The sequence below is a fragment of the Ochotona curzoniae genome, unplaced genomic scaffold (assembly GCF_017591425.1).
Source record: "Ochotona curzoniae isolate NIBS_2020 unplaced genomic scaffold, NIBS_Ocur_1.0 contig_66, whole genome shotgun sequence".
Taxonomy (NCBI): domain Eukaryota; kingdom Metazoa; phylum Chordata; class Mammalia; order Lagomorpha; family Ochotonidae; genus Ochotona; species Ochotona curzoniae.
In genome coordinates, this window is record NW_024466512.1 from 26671482 (window position 1) to 26690859 (window position 19378).

The 19378-nt window shown below is 39.8% G+C and overlaps 1 protein-coding gene across 3 annotated transcripts; it reads right to left on the reverse strand.

Moving 5' to 3' along the window:
• Positions 1-939: 939 nt before the first annotated feature.
• LOC121164008 (cytochrome P450 2C5-like) lies at positions 940-18534 on the reverse strand. 3 transcript variants are annotated; one of them, XM_040991839.1, is made up of 10 exons: positions 18367-18534; positions 10202-10364; positions 9964-10113; positions 8816-8976; positions 7216-7382; positions 6645-6687; positions 5758-5863; positions 4771-4958; positions 2887-3028; positions 940-1121 (listed from the first exon to the last, which is right to left on the reverse strand). In XM_040991839.1, the coding sequence occupies exons 1-10, from the start codon at positions 18532-18534 to the stop codon at positions 940-942; spliced, it is 1470 nt and encodes a 489-aa protein (XP_040847773.1). The 3 variants fall into 3 exon arrangements, with proteins under 3 accessions (XP_040847773.1, XP_040847772.1, XP_040847774.1); XM_040991838.1 differs by lacking the exon at positions 6645-6687 and having other exon boundaries at positions 5758-5899; positions 7206-7382; XM_040991840.1 differs by lacking the exons at positions 6645-6687; positions 7216-7382 and having other exon boundaries at positions 5758-5870; positions 8778-8976.
• Between the last annotated feature and the right edge of the window lie 844 nt (positions 18535-19378).

Consider the following 19378-nt stretch of genomic DNA (forward strand, 5'->3'; position numbering starts at 1 on the left):
AATCCTATATATATACAAATAGGATGTCCTAAATATATACATATATACTAAACATAAAATATGTTACATATGAAAATTATATATTATATGTATTAACATATATGAATATATATTTACCACATTTTCTTTATCTAGTCATCATTTCATGGACATCTGAGTTGGTTCTAAATCCTGGTTATTTTGAATGGAGCTATAAAATACACAGGATTGCACATAGCTCTTTAATATGCTGATTTCAGTCCCTTTGGGTGACAAGTTAAATGCTTAGGTTTAGCTTGGTATTTATTTCTGGAAGTAACAATGATCTTTATCAGAAAGGTTTAACAATTTGGAAGTAAAACTGGCTGCTATGAGAACCCTTACAGCTGGTCATGTTCTAGTGCCCCTCATCCACATTTATTACAAATAATTCAACTCTCTATAATGAAAGGTCTTTCCTTCTTCACACAGACCATATGGTTTTATCCATTCATCAATGGGTTAAGCCTAGATTGCTGACATTTCTCTGCTGTTTGAATGATAGTGTAAAGATGTCTTTTTGAAAAACAGATTTCATTTTCCTTGGATATATACCCAGCATTAGGACTGCTGAAACATGGCAATCCTATGTTTTAGTTTTTAAAGGAAACTTCACCCTGCTTTCCTCAGTGTTTGTACTGACTTACGATCTCATTAATAGTGTGTAAGAATTTTATTTTTTCTACATCCAACACATGCTGCTTTTGTCTTTCCTTAATAAGCTTCTGGAGTGTCTTAGACTTAAATATTAGTGATATTAAGGATTTTCATGTAAGCAATATATAGTTGAATCCTGATTTTATTTATTTAATTATTTTTTGGTTACTCTATGTCTTCTTTTTAAAGATTTTATTTATCTGAATAGCAGAATGAGATATTTCATCCACTGGATCACAATATAGTGCAACCAGTTTGCCCTTTTCAAGCAGGAACAAAGCAGAGTTGGTACGGAGGTGGCACAGAAACAAATCCGTTGAAAACTGCAGTGACATCAAGGTCCTCTGGATCAACCAGAGATTTCAGCTTGAAGTTCTGTAAGATGGTGGTCAGGAACAAAAACAGCTCCATGCGGGCCAGACCTTCTCCCACACAAATCCTTTTTCCTAAAAATAGTAAACAGAGAGAATGACTAGTTCCTCCATGTAACTGTGAATGTAACAAACACTGTATTTTTGATGGGCACAAACGGAATACATAGTAAATGAATATACATTAACAAGTGGAGTGATTTTCAGAAAGATGAACGAAAGCAGGGTACATTTCTAGTTCATTTAAGAATTGAACTTCACTAATATTTCAACTATCATTATCTTTCCTTCACACTCTTCTATTCCTAGCTCTGGCTGCAAGTTTAAAGTTACAAATTCTAGTAGATTGTTCTTTCCAACCAAAACAGAGTGATTATCTTATATTATTTTCAGTGCCCAAGATATTACCTTTCTACATAATACCCATTATGATCAATAAAACTGATTACGTTTATCTTTTCATTGAAGCATGAACCACTTTCAATCAGAATGTTTTTTTCCCCCTTGGGCTAAAATGTAAGCCTTGAAAATAAGTCTCTCCTATTGACATAGTATTACGGTTCAATATATGAAATGGACTTTAGAGCTCATTAGATCTCCTTGACAAAGGCAAGCATTAACTTTGCAGGTTGGTAGTTCCAATATCCAACACGTTACGGAAGTGATAGAGGAAGTGACAGAGGAAGAGCACAATGCTCTGAAATCACTCCAGGATATCGGGACAATGTCCCACTGGTTCCCCAATTCCATCTGCTCCTTAATTCACTACATCCTTAATAACATGCTACTTCTGTTTTATCCATTCTTTTTGCTTTGGATGTGGCAGATGAAAAACCATTTTCATTGTTAGAGTGTTGCTACTGCTTCTCTGTGCAGTACAGAGAGTATGAGACAGCAAAAATCACATAGATTCTCCCCATACAAACCTGCATTCCATGAATACCTCTTTACAGAACTAATAATACTAGATTTCAAGGAAATGCTTACTCGGTGGGCTGACTAACTTGATGTGAGTCCCTTGAGTGCTGTTCTGTGTTCACAAACACATTTATTTTCATACATGTTCCTGCAGGGTGAGTGACACCACACAGAAGACATTCAATGAAGTAGTGGAGTTACATGTTATTACCTTGGTGGGTGAGGATTGCCATCAATCTCTTCCTTAGTTTCTTCATTGTGGAAGAAATGAGTCAAAATCACAGAGCATCAGTAGTATTGAGAATGTATCATGAACAGGATAAGTCCACAGGCACTGGGAGCACTCTTCCTTAGTATGGACCCAGGAGAATTCTACCCAGTTAAGGATGCTCCTGGTGAGTTCCAGACAACCAAAATTTATCTAATTATTGGGGCAGGCTTTGTAGTTTTGTATATTAAGCCACTGCCTGAGATGTTGGTATCCTCTATGAGTGCTGATTCAGGTCCTGGCTGCACCTGTTCCTTACAGTGCCATGCTAATGTCCTGGCAAATTAGCATAGAACAACTCAGATGCTTGAGCTGCTGCCATACACATGGGAGATCCTGACATTTGTTTCTTTCCTCTAGATTCAGCATGACCCAGCATATCCTGGATTTGGGACATTGTAACCGTTTGTGAAATGAACTAACAGAGAGAAAATCAATCTATCTTTCTCTCGTTCCCTCCCGTCCTCTCTGTCTCTCTCTCCCTTTCTCCCTCTCTTCCTCTCTCATTCCCTCCTTTTCTACCTCTCTCTCTCTTGCTCGCTCGCTCTCTCTCTCCTTTGCCTATATTTCCCTTCTTCTACCTCTGCATTAAAAGTAATAAATAAATAACTATAATTTCTCCTCTTATTATTTCAGGAAATGAATTTTTAGGACCTGCTGAGAAGGGCATGAAATAGTCACTCTTCTTAAAGTTGCCACTCTCATCCAGAAAGTGTCCAGGGTCAAACACATTTGGGTTAGGAAATTCTTTTTCATCATGTAGCACCGATGTCAGTGATGTTATGATGGTTGTGCCCTGCATAAAACAGACACAAGCAGATCAAGTTAGTTATAAAGAACAGTGGACATCATTTAGATAAGCCTGTAGTCCACAGTTGAGAAAACTCAAGTCCAAGGAAAGCAGTTACATTTCTAGCCATAAAGAGCAAATAATGAACAGAATGAGCTTAAGGCTAGTGGCAGTTAGTTTTGCTAAAATGTCTCCCCAATTGTAGGAGTGAATACATGGGTGCTTGGGTGTCAAAACCTTTGACTATTCTTATTAAGTTTGCACTCTGATTCCTGCTGCCATGTGCTGTTGTACTTCAATATATTTTCACCTGGCTCATGTGTGGCTTCAGGCAGAGGTTTTTGTTGGCATTTGAAATGTCCAGAGGACCTGTTTACAGAACTTACATTTTATAATTACCTCTTCTGAAATGAAAATAAATTCGGCAGCAAGTACAAAGCTACTGAATAGAATTATGGTGTATTTTCTCTTCATTTTACAATATGAGGGAATACTAAGTCACAGTTTAGTTCTACCTTGAAATGATCATTTAGAAACATCAAAATTAGGGAGTAAGTCATAGCAGGATCCTCATTCCAGGCAAACATTATCATTTTTTTTTTAATTTATTTTTTTTTTTTAAGATTTATTTTTTTATTATTTTCTCATTGGAAAGGCGGATATACAGAGAGGAGAGACAGAGAGGAAGATCTTCCGTCCGATGATTCACTCCCCAAGTGAGCGCAACGGGCCGATACTATGCCGATCCGAAGCCAGGAGCCTCTTCCGGGTCTCCCACGTGGGTGCAGGGTCCCAAAGCTTTGGGCCGTCCTCTGCTGCTTTCCCAGGCCACAGGCAGGGAGCTGGAAGGGAAGCGAGGCTGCCGGGATTAGAACCGGCGCCCATATGGGATCCCGGGCGTGCAAGGGGAGGACCTTAACCACTTGCGCCACCGCGCCGGGCCCCAAACATTATCATTTTAAGGTTGATTGGTGATTTGTGAAGTAAAATTGATAAATGCAGACCTAAAGCTATACACCACAGGTTTTCACTAACTGTACATAAGAAGAACCTTTGTTCTGGAGAGCTCTGACAGACAACACCTCATGATATAAGACACAGATGCCATCATGCAGGACAGTTAGAAAATAAAAACTAAAAATCATTAACCCAGATAGGAGGTAAAGTACACAGAAGTTACAAACCAATCTACAAATAAACCACTAGCAATGAATGTTTAATATAGGGTCATCTGTATAAAAAATTATTTATGTTTCAATATGCCATATTGTAAAGTGGAAACGTGTTTTTCAAAAAATGTCTAACAAAACAAAAAATATTAATTATCAGAAATAAAAATAGCATAGGTTTGTAAACCATTATACTAAACATAAGACTGAAAAAGTTAAAAAGAGCCTAAAGAAATAGGATCAGTACTACATTCATAAATGAAAAGAAACTATACTTCATTAAAAAGAACTTACGTCACAATGATTAAAAAAATGAAGTTAGGGAAAATGACAAACTGACACTTTTGACACTTACTCGGAAATGTAAATACCTAAGATTAGCCAAAACTACACTAAAGAGGTAACAATCTAGAAGCTACACACTGACACACCAAGATCTGCTGGGGGCAGCAATGAGTCTGCCAAATTGCCACACACAGGGTCTTTGCACTACTCTCACATGGTGCTGGCAGGGGATTGGAACCACGCTGTGGGAAGGGAGTTTAAGAGCAATGAGGTTCAATGAAACAGAAATGTTACCTTGGGGATAAAGAAGTCTCTGAATTTAACGTCACATGTCACTGAGTGGGGCAGGTTAGAAGGAAGAAGGTCAATGAACCTCTGGATCTCGTGGATGACAGCGTCCGTGTAGGGCATGTGGCTCCTGTCCTGCATGCAGGGGCTCCGGTCTCTGCCGACCACACGCTCAATCTCCTCGTATACTTTAGCTGATATGATAAAGGTAAGAAATAATGAGGAGAATAAGAAAATTGGCACATTTATCACAGCAATTTAGAGTTTCAGTAACCATAATGAAGGTATTTCAACAGAATTATAGACGTTATGTCAAGAAAGACACTTGTAAAATTATCATAAAATAGATACAGTGTGCTCTCATAAAAGCTGGACACTAGGATATATTGATACATAAATGACTGTATTAAATGGCACATGTAAAAACTGAAATAAATAGGAGCTATCTGTCTGAAGTACAGAAGACAATCAAATCAAGAAAACACTTGCCTAAAGGAAAACAGAAATAAAATATTATGAGACTTAAAATTGTATTACAATATATGTGTATATGTGTGTTTGTGTGTTCCAAAATGCCTATTTGGATATTTTTCAGCATGTGTCTTTGCACAGTTTGGTTCTCACAGCCCATAATATCTAACTCGATTTCAGAAATTTAGATGAAAAACATGCACTGTAACACAAAAACAGAACACAATCTCAGGACAACTTGCGTTCTGGCGTCCGCTATGTTAACAGCTCCCATAAACACAGACACTGCCCTTGAGCTTCACTGCTCTTTGTCCTCCATGCTGTCCCTACTTCTCTTGCCTTTTCTCCTGCAATGGACAAAGTTGTCCTGTATCGACCTGGTCATTACATGAGTAGAGGACCAGCTGTTGGCACAGAGTTTAAGCAACAGCAAAATTTCTAGGACAAACAAGGTGGGAGAAATTAGCTACAGCTTCCAGCTTCTTTCCTGAACTCCACTTTGCTCTTGATCTGCAGTCTTACCTGTGACCTCCGGGTGCTTCAGCAGGAGCAGGAGCGAGTACCTCAGTGTTGTGCTGGTTGTCTCTGTGCCAGCTGAAAACAAATCAGCCACTGTGATTACCAAGCTCTCATAACTGAGGTCCGACTGTGGATTATTCTTGTCCTAGGAATGAATTGATATAATTTTACAAATCATTTGAAATACATTTTTATTATGCATATCCAAAATAACATACATTGCTTAAAAACGTACAGCTAACAGAAAAAATCTGAAACTTTAGTATTAGTAAAACATTTGTAGATAATGGTAGAAACCCTCAATAACCCTGCCACATTTCATTTGCTGCTCCCTTATTTTTTTGGGGGGGTTGACTAAAAATTTCATTCAAGAGACTATAGCTAGGAATGTTATGCATATTTCTTTCACACAAAAAGAATGTTAATGGAACCCTAATAGTATCACTTCTTCTATTTTCTTCTTGCTATAAACAGTGTTGAGGTAAAGCGGACATCATCTTGGAAGTGGACGATTTATTCATGAAAAACTGTGTACTACAAGCGGCATAGAAAATTGCAAGGTACCCAATTGTGATGCTTTGTGTAGACTCTACTATTGCCAGACTTGCTGAATTTGAGACCTGAGGTAAATGAATCCATATTGTTTAGGTAATGTTTAGTACATTTCCCCTTATTTTTTATATAAAAGCAAAATCTAAGAATTCTACTAGTATACTAGCAATAGATCATTAAATAAAAGCACAGATCAAGCACTGTGACAAGAAACCATGCTCGCAGGTTACCTTGTAGACATCAACCTTGATCTCCGTGATCTTAAAAATTGCTTAATTACAATCAGATAAGTCCATTTCTTTCTGCCACCTATTCTTTTCCACTGCAGATCCACACACCTCCAATTTCATCTTAATCTGAAAATCTCCCTCCTGTCCATCACTGCAAATATCTAACAGTCTATTTCAGTGTTCAAGATATGGAGGAAGTGCACTAAGATTAAGCTGTGCTTCCTTCCTCCTCCTTACACTGCCTGCAATGATGTTGTTCATCTTCACATGAGAGCTGATATTTTGCGATTTTTAATTGTTTGCTATCATTGCTTTTCACCTGTGATGTGCATCTTGTTTAGCTCAAAAAAATGAGGACCATGAATCTAATCATTAAAAAGTCAATTTTATATGATGTGTCTTTAAAAATTTGATGGAAATATACATTATGAAAAATGCATTAGCTTCCATCTCTTACAGTAAAATTAACTTCTTTCAATTCCTCATTTGCTTACATTTTTTGTGAAGTACCCTTACATTTTTCATGATACTGAAGACTCATTCACACAGCAGATAAATTGTCAAATGAGGCAAACCATTTAAATATTCGTTGACCACTGATATAAGCACTTGTCCAATGAAGCTAAAAATATACAAACAACGAAATAATGAACTCTTAGAATATTTCACCTTGTCCATTTTGATCAAGTAGCAATCAATAAAGTCCTGAGGATTATTAATATCCAGTGATTTCTGGTGTTCTTTCACTCTCTTCATGATAAAATTGTGTGTATAATTTAAATTTTTTACTAAGGTGTTATGGCTTCCTGGGAGATAATCAAGTAAATAAGGAAAATTATTGCAAACCTAAAATAGAAAACAACACTTTATTTAATAAAAAACACACACATATATATGTATATGCACACACGCATACATATATGTATGTATATATATTCAACCCTACTTAGGAATTATGATTATAATTATGTGTAAAATATGGTCTACCTTAAGAGGGTAAATGTGAGATAGTTCTATATGCTTATAAAACAGGCAGAGAAGCCTGCCCCAAAGAGTAAACTTGGCAGTCATTTCCTAGATTCACATTTTTATAGTATAAAACCCCTTTTCACACAAATCTTCCATTTTAAACATTACTCCATCTCTACAACTTGAAATATAAGGTAAATGAGGGCATGACTGAGCAGCAAGTAAAGCCACTTCTCGGGATGTCTGCGTTTGCCATTGTGAGCAAGATTGGGTCTCGGCTACTCTGCTTGCTGACAGGCATCAGAGGTGGCCTGTGAGGCCCCAGCACTTCAGTTCCTGGCTCCTGGCATCTGTCTGACCTGGCCCTGGCCATCAGGGATCATTCTGGAAGTGAACCAGTGAATGGAAGATTAATGTATTTCTGCTTTTGTTTGTTTTTACTTTTATGCCTCTTTATTAAATGTCTATTATTTACCAAGAGTTGTCTAGAGAGAAGGGTTTTCCCTTCCTCCACCCCTTCATCTCTTCATGTTTCCCCACCACCACCCCCAATATTATTCCCTGAATCATCACAAGAATACAACCCTTACCTAACAGTTACAAGATTGACGTTCTGATATTTAAATGTATAATGATACAGTAGGTATAGGTAAAGGTAGAAAAAGTAGTATTGGGAAGATCTGTATATTTTTTGTCTTTTTTTCACCCTCTCTCCCACTGGATTTGCTGGAGACCACATCTTACAGGGCTTTGGCATCTGTATTGTGGCAGAGCAGGTTAAGCTATCTCTTGTGACATGAGCTTCCCATATGAATGTTATCTCAAGTCCTGGGTGCTACTGCCAGTGTACCTGGCAGGGCAGTAGGTGATGGGGAGCCCATCAAACCCTGAATCTATGTGACAGCATTGCAGGGGGTGTCAGGCTGTTAGCTCTGTTCCCACCATTGTGTCCATGCAAGCAGTGGATTAGCTGATAGGAGATTCTCTCTCTCTCTCTGTCCCTTTCTATGATCCTGCATTTAAAACATATACATAAACATTTTAACAATACAAACAGCCTGAGTGTCCCATAAGAGACAAAGACATTCTTTGGCCATTACTGAAGTGAATTTATAGAAATGGACTTGCATTTTAGTGGAATAATCATGGGACAAGAGCCTCATAGACTTGACACTGGGCTCGTTTGTGGGGATTTGTTTTCCTGAGTGTAAATAAAATACTCAGTTCACAGCTTGTTCCATACACAACCTTGAACTTGTCAGATACAAGGACAGATTTTTTTTTTCAAAAAGAAAAGAATTTGATCTCACCTGTAACCATGGAGAGCTAAGAATCCTGATAATGTCATTTAATTTTTCCATCAATGTAATAAACTCCTTATCTTTATAGTCAAAACGATTATGAAAAATTATGGAGCAAATCACATTGCAGGGGGCACAGCCCAGGATAAAGGTGGGATCACAGGGCGAAGCTGAGAATATGAGAAAAAGTTATTAAATTATAACAGTAAGTCTTTTAGTTCTACTCACAATAGTTTAGAAATTTTCAGCAATGTCTTGTCTGAAAAATCTGGGGAGGAATAGAAAAAATAGCACACAAAATCAACACTGATATTTCCATTACTCAACTTATGTTTATTATTTTTACATATATCCTTAATATGAGAGATCTCTAATTTGGGTAGGAATAAAGTTTTACATAATTCAAGTTTTCAAACAAAAAATTATGTCTGCAATAAAATCTGAAATCAGAGTGAGAAAATAGTACATGCCTGAAAACTTCTGGAAAAAATAAAGAATAGTTACAAATAATGACAAATAAAATTTTCTGTTGAGTCAATAGAGAGGAAGTAAGGAGGCAGATTGCGATAAATTCATCTATTTAAAGAAAAATGTTAAAAGTTGAAGTCATTCATATATTATGAGAAAAGGCAAGTGTTTGGGTTAGTGCTTATGATACTAGTTAAGAAACTTTGTGTTTTTAAATGATTGCTTTGGGTCAAAACCAGGGTCTAAATAATTCCAACTTCCTGATAGTTCAGATTTTGGAGGCAAAAGGTGGTGGCTCAAGTAGCTAAACTAAGTTAATGTCACTCAAATGGGAGACATAAATTGAGTACATTGCTTTAAAGGGGTCCAGTCCAGTCCTGGTTATTGCGGGAATGTGGAAAGGGGAGTGAACCAACAGACTGGATTATATCTTACACCAAGCAACAAGAGGTTATTGTAAATCTTGGAGTCTGTATTTGTGTGTATATATGTAAACTTTTAGACCCACAGTAGAAGCACAATCATACTGTATATTGAGACCAGTTACACACAAACTTCACTCTGTTTCAAAATGCCCCACCTCCAAAGGTAAGGTGACAGTCAGGTCATGAATGGGTGATCTGTCCAGCCTGAAGTGTTTCCAAGAGTATCACAGAGAGGGGAGCAGTGCAGAGTAAAGGGTCACCCACCATTGGTTTTCTTCAGCTCCTCCACAAGGCAGCAGGCCTCCTCTTGAACTCGCTCCTCTATGCTCCTCTTCCCCATCCCAAAATTCCGCAGGGTCATGATGGAGAAGCGTCTAGTATCTTTCCATATCTTTCCTTTGCTAAAAACGATCCCTGCCAGAAAGGGAGACATAAACTAGGAGGGAGATGCATAACAAGCAGGAAAACACAGATGTGAGAGGAGATTTTCAGGCACACTTACCAAGTCCTTTATTAATTTTTTCAGCCATAGGGAAGCTGCCTCTTCCAGCAAACTCTTCTCCAAGATCAATCAGGGCCTCCTTCACTGCCTCATATCCATGCAACACCACTGTGGGCTTCATTCCAAAATACAGAGTGTACACTGGGCCATAGACTTTGGAGAACTGAAGAAAGCGTTAGGAAAGATTAGTTAAACATATCAAGGTCCATAAATTATTTCTTAATCATATAGAAATAATCAGTGCATATGTTGCATTTTTTACTCTGTCATGGATTCAAATATTTCTACTTATGCTGAAATAGGATAGTAATTATTTTAGCTGCCTCTCATGAATGGCCTATGATGTGTCGTACAATGGCCCAGGCAATCCACATGGAGCTTATAGTTAATTCTCCAACAACACACACAGAAGCTTATTTTCATATTTTTATGAATAAGGAAGCAGGTTTTAAAATTTCCAAATTTAATTCCAGTGTCCTGTAACCAGTAATTATAGGTCCATTTATAATTTATTCAATCTCTGTTTCAATCAGTACACAACTGTCTACAGAATTACTTGGGGAACTCTCCTCGTGAGCATTCTGACTTAGCAACACAGCGGTGAACATTGGCATTGTACATTTGCAGAATTCACCAACAGTAATTCTACTGCCCAGCCAAATTTATGATGTGCTGGTTGGTACTGAAAGAGAAATAAGCAAAATGTCTTTCTCTCTGCTCCTCTCTGCAACTTTGGTCTTTCAATTTTTTAAACATCTTAGGCAGTAACACTGCTATCCACAATGGAGATCCAAGTAGAGTTCATGACTCCTGCTTTTGCTCCACTCAGCCCTTGGCCATTGAGAACATTTAGAAAGCCTAAGAGAAGATAAGGAATCTCTTTCCTACTCTGTCCCTCTCTCTCAGTCATTTTGTCTTCCTAATAAAGCAAATCAATCTAAATAAAATAAAGTGACTCAGTACCATAGAGGCAGGAGCAAGAAATAATTTCTTCCATCTTCTACATTCTTGGCTACACACAGAGCCTTTTTAATAGAAACTAAAATAATTCTGACATGGCAATTGGGCACTGAGCAATCAGTTCTTTCCTTCATGCAAATTACTCCAGCACCTATAGCTTGGTATCGTATTTTGCTTTTTCCACAAAGTTGTTCAGTTTTCATGGATAATTTGACTAAAATACAGTATAATACAGTATATGATTTCTTGGATGAAATTTGGATCACAAAAGCAAACAATGCTGGCAGTCCTCCAAACATTAGCCATTTTATTATTTTGAATTGACCATAAAGTGACTCGATGTTTCTCTACTTAGCTCGTGAAAGTGGTAGCAGATGGGAGAGGAAGATGGCCGACGTAGGAGGAAGGCTGTGAGTGAGCGTCTAGTGAGAGAGGGATAGAACGCTACAGAAGCAGCAAAGAGGAACAGCAGGGAACCGCAGGGAGAGGTCCGTGAAGCTCCCTGGGACAGTGTGGAGCCAAAAAGATCCACACAACTCGGAAGAACAACGAGAACGGAGCAGGGCAAAGGCAGAGAAACCGACATCCCACGCCAGACCTGCTGAGTCACTTTTGAAAACGGCCTGACGGGAGACGCGGCCAGCTCGGAGGCGGGGAGATCAGGGGGATCGTCCCCGGCGGGAGGCCCTCAACAGCGGCGGAGGCAGACTGCAGCGGCCGGACGTTTGGTGAGCGGGGGGGGGGGGGGGGGGGGTTGACGTGGCAGCCTTCGCATTACTCGACCCCTGCTGAGGTTACAGCCTCTGAGATCGCGGGGCAGGCAGCCTGAAACTGTCGGGTCTTTGCTTTGGGAACTACGCTCAGTGGTGTTGGTGGCTGAAGGGGCCCTGGGAAGGCGCCTCGGTTGTTCTTGCGCTGAGGGGGCCAGTGCGGCTCGGTGCGCAGAGACAGCTGGCAAGGGTCTGGAGTCCCCCACACCCTGCCTGGTGGAGGACCGGGAGGACTCTGAACGCTGCACCGAGCGGACTGGGCGGCCCCGCCTGCAGCAGCCGCCTCCGCAGCGCAGGTGTCAGGTGTCAGGAGACCTCTGAGATTTGGGAAGTGTAGCGCTGTGTGTCCCTGACACGCAGGTACCACTCCCATAGAGTGAACTGCTCACTCCTCGCCTACCATCCCGCAGTTCTGAGTGTGGGCGACCCACCAGGAGAGCTCTGAAAACTCCAGCACCATACTCACACGGTGCGAACCTGCCGTGAAGTCATTATAACAGGGCGCCTGGGCCACTCCTCCGCTAAGGGCCTGTGTGGGGGAGCCACACGGGAGCAGGGGCTCTGAACACCCACACACCACGAGTGGTGGATTCACTGCACAAGAGCCACGCCTGGAAAGTGCCTCACCCACAGTCCCGTGTGTGGGAGACGCACCAGGTGGGCTCTGAAAGACCCTGCAGTCCCTGACACGGAGAACGCAGGGAGAAAGCACATAAAACCTTCTAAGCCCTGTGGATTCCCGTGCAGGGGGCACACCCAGAGAGCGCCTCCATCCCTCCACGCCCTGGGGTGTCACACCTGTAGAAGAGGTGCCCAGAGTGTGCCTGGAATCCACTGGGCCCCCAAGGTGGTGCTCTACAGCCCCGGGCCCTGAGAACGCACCAACGGTGCCTTGAAAACTACCACGCCTGGCAACACCACGCCTGCAGGCTCCAATCTCTACAGGAAAGCACCTGACGGCCCCTCAACACACGGGTCCATTTGCCCCACCAGAATACACCAACGCAATGGGAAAAACCACCAGAAAGAGTTGTGCTCCAGATGAAAGAGCCAGCACCCCACCAAACAAGGGCCAAAAGCCATTATCAATATCGACGATACGAGATGAAGACATGGACGTGTTACCAGCAAAGGAATTGATGAAAATAATGCTAAAATTTCTCAGAGACGTGGACACAAAGCTGGAAGACTTCCAGAACCGCATAATCACCGAAATACAACAAATCAAAACCAAACTGGATGCCCAAGATAATAAGATTGAAAGCCTCATCAACAGAATAAATGCGGCAGAGGAAAGGATCTCTGACACAGAAGACACACAAAATGAAGGTGCCCAGCGAATTAAACAGCTGGAGACAAACCTCAGCAAAACTAATAAAATGATGCAAGAGATGAAAGATTACCTTAGAAAATTGAATATTCGGATCATCGGCCTCCCCGAGGGAGTAGAAAGAGAATCTGGGATGCAAGCAGTGCTTGATGAAATTATACAGGAAAACTTCCAAAACACTTGGAACACGAATCCACCCCGCATACAGGATGGACAGAGAACTCCCAACAGATATGATCCAAAGAGATCTTCACCCAGACACACGGTGCTCAAGTTCTACTCCAATGAAGACAAAGAAGGAATCCTGAGACAAGTACGAAGTAGAGAAAAGATCACATACAGGGGAAAACCCATCAGAATCACTGCTGACTTCTCCGAAGAGACCCTACAAGCAAGGAGAGAATGGACAAAGATCTTCCAAGTCCTGAAACAAAACAACTGTCAACCAAAAATAATCTACCCAGCAAAGATCTCATTTGTATATGAGAACGAAATCAGATACTTCAATAGCAAAGAAAAACTAGAAGAATATGTCTACACAAAACCAGCTCTGCAAAGTCTCCTTAGAAATGCGCTAGTCCCGGACAAAAAGGAGGCAAATCACAAACAAAGTTGGCAAATAAGAAGGTCTCCAAACTAAAGGCCACACGAACAAGACAATTACATAGGCAACAACACACACACAACACAATCACATGGCAGGGCAAAATTGCAACCTCTCAATTTTAACTCTCAACACAAATGGTCTAAATTCACCAATCAAAAGACAGAGATTAATAGAATGGATCATCAAACAAGACCCAACCATCTGTTGCCTACAAGAAACGCATCTAACCAGAAAGGATGCAAAGAAACTGAAAGTGAAGGGATGGAAAAAGATATTTCACGCCAATAGACGAGAAAAAAAAGCTGGGGTAGCTATCCTAATTTCAGACGAGATAGATTTCATTCTAACTAACATCAAAAGAGACAGGGAAGGCCATTTTATACTGGTGAAAGGAAAGATCCATCAAGAAGCAATCACCATCATTAATGTTTATGCACCGAATCTTAATGCACCTACTTACGTAAAGCAATTACTTACAGACTTAAGGGAAGACATAGACACCCGCACAATTCTTGTAGGCGATCTCAACACACCTCTAACAACAATGGACCGGTCTACGAAACAAAAACTCAACAAAGAAACAACAGAGCTCACACAAACAATAGAACAACTGGACTTAGTAGACATATATAGAACTTTTTATCCTAAGGCCACAGACTATACCTTCTTCTCAGCGGTGCATGGCACCTTCTCCAGAATCGACCACATGATAGGACATAAAGCGAATCTAAACAACTTCCAAAACATTAGTATCATACCATGTACCCTCTCAGACCACCATGGGATGAAACTGGAAATCAACAACTCAAAACTCCCCAGGAAGTATAGGCACTCTTGGAAATTGAACAATATGCTATTAAACGAACAATGGGTCAGAGAAGAAATTAAAGATGAGATCAAAAAATTTATGGAAACCAATGAAAACTCTGATACAACATTCCAAAACTTGTGGGACACTGCCAAAGCAGTGCTACGAGGTAGATTCATCGCAATCGGAGCGCATGTCAAGGCCCAAGAAAGACGCCAAATACAGGAACTAACCTCACACCTCCAGGATCTGGAAAAACAGCAGCAGAAGAGTCCCACGCACAATAGGAAACAAGAAATCATCAAAACAAGGGAGGAGATAAACCAAATAGAAATCAAAAAAACTATACATAAAATCAACAAATCAAAAAGTTGGTTTTTTGAGAAAATAAACAAAATAGACACTCCACTGGCCCGATTGACCAAAAAAAAACAAGAGAAAGTGAGAATCAATAGCATTAAAGATGAAAAAGGCAACATAACAACAGACACTGCAATCATTAAGAAAATAATTAGAAATTACTACAAAGAACTGTACTCCCACAAATTTGAGGACCACCAAGAAATAGAAAAGTTCTTGGACTCCCACCACCTACCAAAACTCAGTCCGGAGGCAACTGCAGAATTAAATAAACCCATAACCGAGGTAGAGATTGAAACAGTCATCAAGGATCTCCCAACGAAAAAAAGCCCAGGCCCAGACGGCTTCACTACAGAATTCTACAAAACATTCCGAACAGAACTAACCCCAATCCTCTACAAGCTCTTCAAAACAATAGAGGAGGAAGCAACCCTCCCAAACTCATTCTATGAAGCCAACATCACCTTAATCCCAAAACCGGACAGAGAACCATCAGAGAAGGAAAACTACAGACCTATTTCTCTGATGAACATTGATGCTAAAATTCTCAACAAAATCCTAGCCAATAGAATTCAAAAAATCATCAGACAGATCATTCATCCGGATCAAGTAGGATTCATCCCTGGAATGCAGGGATGGTTCAATATTCGGAAATCCATAAATGTTATAAACCATATCCAAAAACTGCAAAACAAGAACCACATAATAGTTTCAATAGATGCAGAAAAAGCCTTCGACAAAATCCAACACCTCTTCATGCTAAAAACTCTAGCCAAAGTAGGCATAGACGGGAAAATCCACAACATAATCAAAGCAATTTATGAAAAACCCAACGCCAGTATCATACTGAATGGAGAAAAGCTAGAACCCTTCCCACTGCGATCTGGAACAAGACAAGGGTGCCCGCTATCACCACTGCTATTCAACATAGTCCTAGAGGTACTTGCAGAGGCCATAAGACAAGAAAAAGAAATCAAAGGCATACGTATAGGAAACGAAGAAGTCAAGCTTTCACTATATGCAGATGACATAATCCTATACATAGAAAAACCAGGAGACTCAATACAGAAACTGCTAGAACTTATACGAGAGTTTGGCAGAGTGGCGGGGTACAAAATTAACGAACGAAAATCAACAGCCATAGTGTACGCAAATAACACCAAGATGGAAGAAAATCTAACCAACAGGATACCATTCAAAATAGCTGAGAGAAGTATGAAGTATTTGGGAATAAATCTAACCAAAAGCGTAGGAGACCTATTCGAAGAAAACTACAAACTATTTAAAAAGGAAATTGAACAAAACCTCAAAAGATGGAACAACATCCCGTGCTCCTGGATAGGCAAAATCAATATCATTAAAATGTCTATACTGCCACAAGCAATATACATTTTCAATGCAATTCCAATCAAATTGCCCAAAACATTCTTCACGGAACTGGATACAATGATTCAAAAGTTCATCTGGAAACACAAAAAACCACGAATAGCTAGAACCATCCTGAAAAATAAGAAGTTAGCAGGGGGAATCACAATCCCGGACCTCTGGACATACTATAGAGCAGTGGTTATCAAAACAGCCTGGTACTGGCACAAAGACAGAAAGGAAGATCAATGGAATAGAATAGAAGCTCCAAAAGGGAACCCACACAAATACAACCAATTAATCTTTGACAAAAAGACCAATGACAACTCAAGCAAGTGGGAAGGCCTCTTTAGTAAATGTTGTTGGGACAACTGGCTGATAGCCTGTAGAAACAAAAAGATAGACCCACATCTATCACCATACACCAAGATCCAATCTACATGGATAAAAGACCTAAACCTACATCCAGAAACCTTCAAACTCTTGCAAGAAAATGTAGGAAATACCCTGCAAGACCTAGGAGTAGGTCCCAACTTTCTAAGAAGGACACCAAAAGCAATAGCAGTTGAGAACAGAATAAACAAATGGGACCTCATCAAACTAAGAAGCTTCTGTACAGCAAGGGAAACAATCAACAAAGTAAAAAAGCAACCCACAGAGTGGGAGAAGATCTTTGCACACGATATAGGCGATAGGGGGCTAATTTCCAGGATATACAAAGAACTTCAAAACAACCAAAAAACCAAAACGAACAAGCCACTCAAGAAATGGGCACGGGAAATGGGCAAACATTTCACAAAGGAACAAATCCAAATGGCAAACAAACATATGAAAAAATGTTCCAGCTCCCTAGCAATAAGGGAAATCCAAATTAAAACATCGATGAGGTACCACCTAACACCAGCAAGATTGGCCCACATAAACAAGAACACCAACGACGCTTGCTGGCGAGGATGCGGGGAAAAGGGAACCCTACTCCACTGCTGGTGGAGCTGCAAATTGGTACAGCCTCTATGGAAATCAGTCTGGAGAACACTCAAACAACTCAAAATCTGCATACCATATGACCCAGCAATAGCACTCCTAGGAATATATCCAAAACACCTGTTTTACGACAAACCAACATGCATCCCTATGTTCATTGCAGCACAATCAGTAATTGCAAAAACATGGAAGCAACCAAAATGCCCATCAGCAGAAGATTGGATAAGAAAGCTTTGGTTCATCTACTCCATGGAATACTACTCAGCTATTAAAAAAAACAAAATGCAGTTCTTTGTGGCTAAATGGGCACAACTGGAAACTATAATGCTAAGGGAAATGAGTGAATCCCAAAAGATTAGATACCACATGTTTGCCTTGATTTAACGTGTAATTTTTGTTTGGTTGTTTGTTATTTTTTGAACCTGTCATTGATACTGTCTCAACCCAGATGTCTCGAAGAATGGAACTTGCATTATTTTTAACATATTGTTTACCCAATACTATGTCAATTAATTCCATAATGTTGTATAATGATACTGAGGCCTTGTTGGGGCTTTTAACTGACCGGATCTTTACTCTGTTAGACCTATCTTCAGACCATAGAAGGTCTCCCCAAGAGGCCACTGAACTTATCTGGACAATAGGACACGGAACTTTATGCTAGGCATGTGTTTGCAAGCAATAAATCTCAACTGAACTTGATCTATGGTTATGCAACAAGGTGGAGGAATCCACCATGGGGGGAGGGGTGTGGGAGGGGTGGGGGGAATCCCCAGCGCCTATGGAGCTGTACTACATAATACAATGTAAGCAACAATAATAATAAAAAAAAAAAAAAAGAAAGTGGTAGCAGAAACATCAAAGTTTGCAGAGTATTTTGATTTACAATTATCTTTTATAAGACTGCGCATCCAGGAATGGATTTTACAAATAGTCAACTTTCCTATTGGATGCCACAACAAGAGTATAGTGTTTTCTTACATTGGTCAAGGATTTGCTGACATCCTTCACATCCAGTTGGAGAATGTTTCCAATGATCGGGAAAGGAGTGGGTCCAGGAGGCAGCTTTCCTCTGCCTGAGCTCTGCTTCCAGAAGGTAAGGAGAAGCAAACAGGAGAGAGCCAACACCAGGAGCACAGCTGGATCCATTGAAGCTTTCTCTGTTGAGATTACTGTGAGCTGGAAAGCACAGGCTCTTGTAACACTCCTGGGAATTCAAGCTGTGTCTCTTCACTAGACACATTTTATACTACCCTGTGAGTGAACTTTGTCTGCAATACCTCTTGGACATGCTAAGAGACCAATCAACTGGACGCATTTTATAGTACCCTCTGAGTGGACTTTGTATTCATGATAGAGACAAAACATGAGGCACTTAAGTCATGTTCCTTTTCTTTCCAATGCTCACTTGAAAATTATAGGTTCATTATACTGGGTATTGGTAGTTTAAAAATACGAGCAAAAATGAAGTATGATTTCCATGTATAGATATGACCTAAAAGTAATTATGATGCAAGGAAATCACCCAAAATTCTACTGAATAATTGCAAGTTGAGAATTGATGACTGAAAGAAATCAGCATATACTGTGACATATGTATATATTAATATATACTGTGTAATGTATGCATGTATATGAGAGTGTGCTTGAAGCTATGTCAAAATGTAGGACACTTTGAATTCAGTAATTGCAGCCATCAACTACATAATATATCCTGCTAGAATTACAACTGACTAAACACAAATGATTATATGATCAGAAATAGCTAAGTAAGCATATAAATAAATTGGCATAATGTTCACCATAAAACTTTAAAATGAAAGCACTGTAAGGTAGAGAATATTAATTTTTACTTTTCAATAAAAAATAAAGAATCTTTAAAAAAGAAAGAGACATGGACTGTGTCACAAATTTTAGGAAAGGTGAATTTGAGGTTTTGTGTTTACTCTTGTTTTCACAGCATTAAAAATAAATTTAATACAGTGTTTAACAT